Below are 6,715 nucleotides of genomic sequence, written 5' to 3' on the forward strand. Positions count from 1 at the left end.
TGCTATCTAACCATCTCATCCTCTGTCACCCCCTTCTCCATTTGCCTTCACTCTTTCCCAGCATCAGGGTCTTTCCCAGTGAGTTGGCTCTTCGCATCAGGCGGCCAAAGTACTGGAGCTTCAGCATCAGTCCTTCCAATGAATATCCAGGGCTGATTTCCTTTAGGATGGACTGGTTGGATCTCGTTGCAGTCTAAGGGACTCTCAAGAATCTTCTCCAGCACCAAAGTACAAAAGCATCAGTTCTTCATCACTCAGCCTTCTTTATGGTCCAACTCTTGCATCCGTACATGACTTCTGGAAAAACCATAGCTTTGACTGTATGGACTGTTGTCAGCAAAGTGATATCTCTGCCTTTTAATACGCAGTCTAGGTTTGTCGTAGCTTCCAGGGAGCAAGCGTCCTTTATTTTCATGGCTGCAGTCACCGTCCGTCGTGATTTTGGAGCCCAAGAACATAAAATCTGTCACCGTTCCCACTTTTTCCCCTTCTATTTGCCATGAAGTGATGGGACCGGATGCTATGATCTTCGTTTTATGCATGTGGCATTTTAAGCTAGCTTTTTTTTACTTTTTTTATTGGCACATGTGTCTGTGTGTTTTATTTCTACTATTGAGATATAAACTTCTGAGTGTAGTGAAAAGTGAAAGTCAGTCAGTCGTGTCTGACTCTTTGTGACCCCATGGACTATACAGTCAAGGGAATTTTCCAGGTCAGAATATTGGAGTGGGTAGTGGCTTTCTTCTCCAGGGGATCTTTCCAACCCAGGGATTGAACCCAGGTCTCCTGCGTTGCAAGCGGATTCTTTTACCAACTGAGCCATTGCCTTCTGTTTATAGTGTCCCCTTGGCATCTAGCAGATGCCACTGTTTAATGACTGGAATGAATAAATGCATATCTTTCTTTAAAAGATAATACTCTTTTTTCCTCTCAAGACTTAATTTGCCTAAAAAGAAAAAGAAAGCAGATCGAGACGATGAGGAGCAAGACATATCCATGAAGAATGACACCAGTTCTGAGCAGCTGGATATTGACGGAGACTCGTCCAGTGAGGTGTCCAGTGAGATCAACTTCAATTATGAGTACGCCCAGATGGAGGTGACCATGAAGGCGCTGGGCAGTAACGGTGAGCAGACCGGTTTTGCTTTTTAGAATCTTTCAGAGTTGCTGGACTGGTTAGAGGTATTTACATTGGACACTTTTAAACATTAGCAAAAAGACATCTTCATGTTGTTCCTCTGTACTCTATTCTTCTGTGGCTTTGGCCTAAGTGTATTATGCTTATAAAAACTTACTCTTTCTGCCCTGATACATAAGTCATGTCAGACTGTTCTCATTGGTAGAATTTCTCAGCTCTGAGACTTGACTCTCCCTGGCTTATTATTGTAGTGGATTTCTGGGGCATTGCCTCTGTCTTAGGTTATGTGTAGACCTGCTTCTTCTATACAGAAGACAGTTTAGCAAGTATCTGACAGAATAGATAATACGGTTAGCAACTGGGAGTCAGGAAAGCTAACTGTCTTTAAGAATCTTACGTTATTTGTTTTTCTCTTTCTGACTGACCTCACTCTTTATGACAGAATCTGGGTTCATCCGCATCTCTACAAATGACCCAGTTTCGAGCCAGGCTCAAGAGTGAGGGGATATATGTATGCTTATGACTGATTGACATTGTTGTACAGCAGAAACTAACACAACATTGTGAAGCAATTATACTCCAATTAAAAAAAAATTTAAACACAACTCGCATTATTAATTATTAATTGCTGTTTGTGACAAACAACAGTATACAGCAGCATTTGATGTATATTGTGTTGTGCAGTTAACCTTTAGTTTGTTATTTGCCTTAAAATAAAACGCCTTGTTTAGATCCCATGCAGTCAATACTGAACAGCCTGGAACAACAGCATGAAGAGGAGAAACGGTCTGCGTTGGAGCGCCAGAGGCTCATGTATGAACATGAGCTGGAGCAGCTCCGGAGACGGCTGTCCCCCGAGAAACAGAACTGTCGTAGTTCAGACAGGTTTTCTTTCCACTCCCCCAGCGCTCAGCAGCGACTGCGGCAGTGGACGGAAGAGAGGTAGGTGGATGGTAGGGCCCTTGCTACCCGTCACTTGTAACCTACCTGCGTAACATACAGAGGGGAAAAATCTAGACCTTAATTTAAACATGAATTGTACTGTAAGTGTTATAGCTAAGAACCACTTGACCTTGTCTTTTTTTGCCCCCATTTTGGGGGGGCAAAAGGAGGAATTATCCATTTATATTGAAGTATTTAAAGCCACCCCTCTGAGGCGTCACCCCATTTTCAGTGGGTATAAATAGCTTTTGGATTTGAATAAACCGGTGTGTGTACTCAGAAGTTATACTTTATCGTTGTATTATACTTTAGGTTCTGAGGCGTGGGTAGATGGTTTTTTAAAAAAGGACAAAAAGAGAGGTGATAGATATATCAGGTAGGTAAAGCATGGTGCCAGTAAGATTCAGATTGCAAGTTTGATCTTTATATGGGCTGATGAGCATTGCGCTAAATGTCTTCGCTGTGGTTACAGAGTGGACCTAACTAACCTCCTGCTCTTCGGGGTTTGGTTGGCAGACAGGCAGCACCTCTGTCACCTGGAGATCGACAGAAATGTAGCATTTCAGGCCTCCCACCCCAGATACAGGCTTTCCAGGTGGGTCAGCGGCAAGCAACCCACCCAGCAACGCAGGAAATGTGGGTTCAATCCGTGGGTCGGGAAGATCCCCTGGAGAAGAAAATAGCAACCCACTCTAGTTTTCTTGCCTGGGAAATCACACGGACAGAGGAGCCTGATGGGCTACAGTCCATGGGGTTGCAGAGTTGGACTCAGGGACTGCGGGTGCAAATATACTTAGTCAAAATCTCCAATTCTCAAGATTCCCAGGTGACATGTATACACAGTCAAGTTTGCCAAGCCCTAGCCTCTGGCCAGCCTCCCACAGGAGCGTGTGCCAGCACTGGTAACGTGGCCCACATTTGGGTGCATGTACAGGGCAGTGCCGCTGATGTATTCCCTGTGTGCAAAAGACAGTCGTGAAGCTTGGTGCGCGGTTCGGCATTCATGTTTTATGTGCTATATAGTATTTCCATGTGCTGCTCTAACGGTTATCCCCTCCCCGTTTTATTTTAAAGAGAAGCAACACTGAATAACAGCCTGATGAGGCTGAGGGAACAAATTGTGAAAGCCAATCTCCTGGTGAGAGAAGCTAGTTACATCGCGGAAGAGCTGGATAAACGAACAGAATATAAAGTAACCCTCCAGATTCCCGCCTCCAGCCTCGACGCCAACAGGAAGGTGAGGTTGCTGTTAATGAAACGACCAAAGATACCATTGTATGAAACAGCTTCCTGTTTCACCAGGGCTGTTTAAACCCTGGGAGTGGGGAGCGGGGAGCGGGGAGCTTGCCCTCATCCCCTGCCATCATCCACAGTCTAGGTGGTTGGGACCTGTCTGCCTCTCTTGAACAGAATTACTTCCATATAATTCTCTTTGTGCATAAATGGTTTTATCTACTAGAAACATCCTCTTCCACCCCCATCCCCAGCTCTCCCAACTTCTTTTTTTTTTTTTCTTTTAAAATTTGGCTGTGCTGGGTCTTTGTTGTGGTGGGTGAGTCTCTCTGGTTGTGGCTCGGGGTCTTAGTTGTCCTTGGACATGTGGGATCTTAGTCCCCTGACCAGGGATTGAACCCATGTCCCCTGCCTTGGAAGGAAAATTCTCAACCACTAGACCACCAGGGAAGTCCCTGTAGCAGTTTCTTTTACTTAACTCCTATTTTCAGGTTTGTTTAAGTTATTTCTGAGAAGTCTTTCCTGATGCTGGTTCGATCCCTGGGTTGGGAAGATCCCCCAGAGAAGGAAACAGCAACCCACTTCAGTATTCTTGGGTGGAGAATTCCAAGGACAGAAGAGCCTGGTGGGCTCTAGTCCAGTCCATGGGGTTGCAAAGAGTCTGATGCGACTGAGCGACTAACACTTTGACTTTCACACTTTACCAATAGAATGTTATCTTCTACTTGTCAATAGATGACATGGGAAAAATGTTCACTAGTTGTTCATGTGAGTATCCAAGGTCACAGATTTTGTTTTTTTATAATGTTGAGTCACCAAGTCATGTCTGACCCTTTGCAACCCCATGGACTGTAGCCCACCAGGCTCCTTTGTCCATGGGCTTTCTCAGCCCAGAACACCAGCATGGGTTGCCATCTCCTTCTCCAGAGGATCTTCCCAGTCCAGAGGCTGAGCTCAGGTCTGCTGCCTTGGCACGCAGCTATTCTTCTTCCCTTCCTTCTGCTCCTCTGCCATCCTTTCCTACCCTGCCCAAGTGTTCACTTTACCTGTAGAATGTCATCTTCTACTTGTCAATAGATGGCGTGGCAAAACTGTTCACTAGTTTCATGTAAATATTCAAGATCACAAATTTTTTTTTGTATAATGTAGGAAATCTAATAAAAGTATGGGGGAAGTTCAGTTCATTCGCTCAGTCGTGTCCGACTCTTTGCGACCCCATGGACTGCAGCACGCCAGGCTTCCCTGTCCACCACTGACTCCTGGAGCCTACTCATACTCATGTCCATCGCGTTGGTGATGCCGTCTCATCTTCTGTTATCCCTTTGTCCTTCTGCCTTCAATCTTTCCCAGCATCAGGGTCTTTTCTAATGAGTTGGTTCTTTGCATCAGGTGGCCAGAGTGTTGGAGTTTCAGTTCAGTATCAGTCCTTCCAGAAAGATCTCCTCTCCTTGCCATTCAGATGTTTCTTATGTGGGTTTCTTTTATAGTTCTCGATCGTGTTAGTACATCATTTTTGGTGGATTAGGTAGGATTTGGTATTCAGGTATTCATTCCCTAGCTGGCTGAATATAAGGTAGAAGGGCCTTTACCATATGTGAGAGTTTGGTAATTCTTGAACTTCACAGTTCTAAAATCCTTTCTTCATTATGTAAATTCTGTTTCTTTGGAACTAATAGTAGGCCAGATGTTAAGGCAACATTGAGTGTCAGAATTCTCTAAAGTTCTAAGCAGACAGAAGAGTTTTTTAAAAATTCTAATAAATCTCAATTGATCAGTGATCTGCTAGATCCATCTCTCTGGGGGAGATATGCAGAGGCATTTTTACTTTCCGCTCTGTGATTTCCAAAAGTTTAAATTTTTTGCTACATAAAAGCACATTGTTGGGACTACCCTGGTGGTCTGGTGGCTAAGATTCCACGCTCCGAGTGCAGGGGGCCCGGGGTTCAAACCTTGGTCAGGGAACTAGATCCCACATGCCACAGCTAGAGCCATCTATCATACCACAACAAAGAGCCAGTATAGCCAAATAAATTAATAAATATTTTAAAAAGCAGTAAAACCGTACTATATTTTTAAAAAATCATGTTGCTTTTCTAAGCTGGGAAAATTCATGGAGTACTGTTTCTTTGTCTCTGAGATGACGTTCACGTAGCATCAAATTAATATTTTAACGGGAACAATTCAGTGTCATGTAGTATATTCACAATATTGTATACAACCAGCATCTCTAGCTGGTTCTGTACTTTCTCATTTTATTTTTAAAGTATTTTTTTTTTGTTCATTTATTTTTGGCTGTCATCGCTGTTCGGCTGTCCTCGTTGCTGCACAGCTTTTCTCTAGTTGCAGTGAGCTGAGACTGCTCTCTGATTGCAGCGTGAGGGCCTCTCGCTGCGGTGCCTTCTCTTGTTGCAGAGCTCAGGCTCCCTAGTTGTGGTGCACAGGCTCAGCTGCTCCACGGCACGTGGGATCTTCCCAAATCAGAGATCGAACCTGTATCTCCTGCATTGGAGGTGGATTCTTTACCACTGAGCTACCAGGGAAGCCCTTTAACTTTTAAATCATAAATCCAAACTATGTGTATTTGGAAGTTGGTATCATTTGTTGCATGTAGATGAGTAAACAGGATACTTTTCACAATTTACTCTTTTAATCACTTGTGTTCGGTACTGCATTAAGATACTAGCCATTGAAAAAAATTGTCATTCAAACTTTTGAAAGAAAAAGATTCTTAACCATCCCTTCCAGAAAACTTGCCCTTCTCATTCACTGCTTAGGACCCTCTTCCTCCCCACTGGTTCTCTTTGGTCATCTGATGGTCCGATTAAGACGCTTCTGTTTTGGGCCACACCTCATGGAGTGAGAGGTCTTGGTTCCTCCACCAGGGATCGAACTCACGTCCCCTCAGTGGAAGCACAGAGTCCTAACCACCGGACTACCAGGGAAGTCCCCCAGTTAAGACATTTTTGACTTTCCGTTAAATGTGATCTACTTTTCTGGGATTTAAACTTATATTTAGGGGGCGGTCCTAAGATGGCGGAGGAATAGGAAGGGAAGACCACTTTCTCCCTCACAAATTCCTCAAAAGATCATTTCAACGCGGAGCAAACTCCACAAAACAACCTCTGAAGGCAGCCAGAGGACATCAGGCAACCAGAAAAGCAGATCATTGTCTTCAAAACCAGCATCCCCCACCTCCCTACAGCGCGACTGAACTAGTGAGCCTAAAAAAAAAAAAAAAAAAAAAAAGTGTCCACCACCGCCCCCCTGTGTCAGGACGGAACTGAGACACTGAAGAGACCAGCAAACAGAAGCTAAACAGAGGGAAACGCCTTGGAAGTGACCAAACGGCCCACAACATCAGAGAAGGGCCAGATATATCTTCACAATTTTTACAATCATTCC

General features: G+C 44.2%; 1 protein-coding gene across 2 annotated transcripts in view; it reads left to right on the forward strand.

The window, feature by feature from the left end:
• KIF13B (kinesin family member 13B) overlaps window positions 1-6,715 on the forward strand; it is a 211,078-nt gene that overhangs the window by 117,301 nt on the left and 87,062 nt on the right. For both annotated transcript variants that reach the window (XM_040235363.1, XM_040235394.1), the window contains exons 16-18: window positions 936-1,126; window positions 1,870-2,080; window positions 3,155-3,317. In XM_040235363.1, coding sequence (XP_040091297.1) covers window positions 936-1,126; window positions 1,870-2,080; window positions 3,155-3,317 — 565 coding nt within the window. The remainder of the gene's footprint in view (window positions 1-935; window positions 1,127-1,869; window positions 2,081-3,154; window positions 3,318-6,715) is intronic.

Source organism: Oryx dammah, unplaced genomic scaffold (genome assembly GCF_014754425.2).
Source record: "Oryx dammah isolate SB20612 unplaced genomic scaffold, SCBI_Odam_1.1 HiC_scaffold_1, whole genome shotgun sequence".
Taxonomy (NCBI): Eukaryota; Metazoa; Chordata; class Mammalia; order Artiodactyla; family Bovidae; genus Oryx; species Oryx dammah.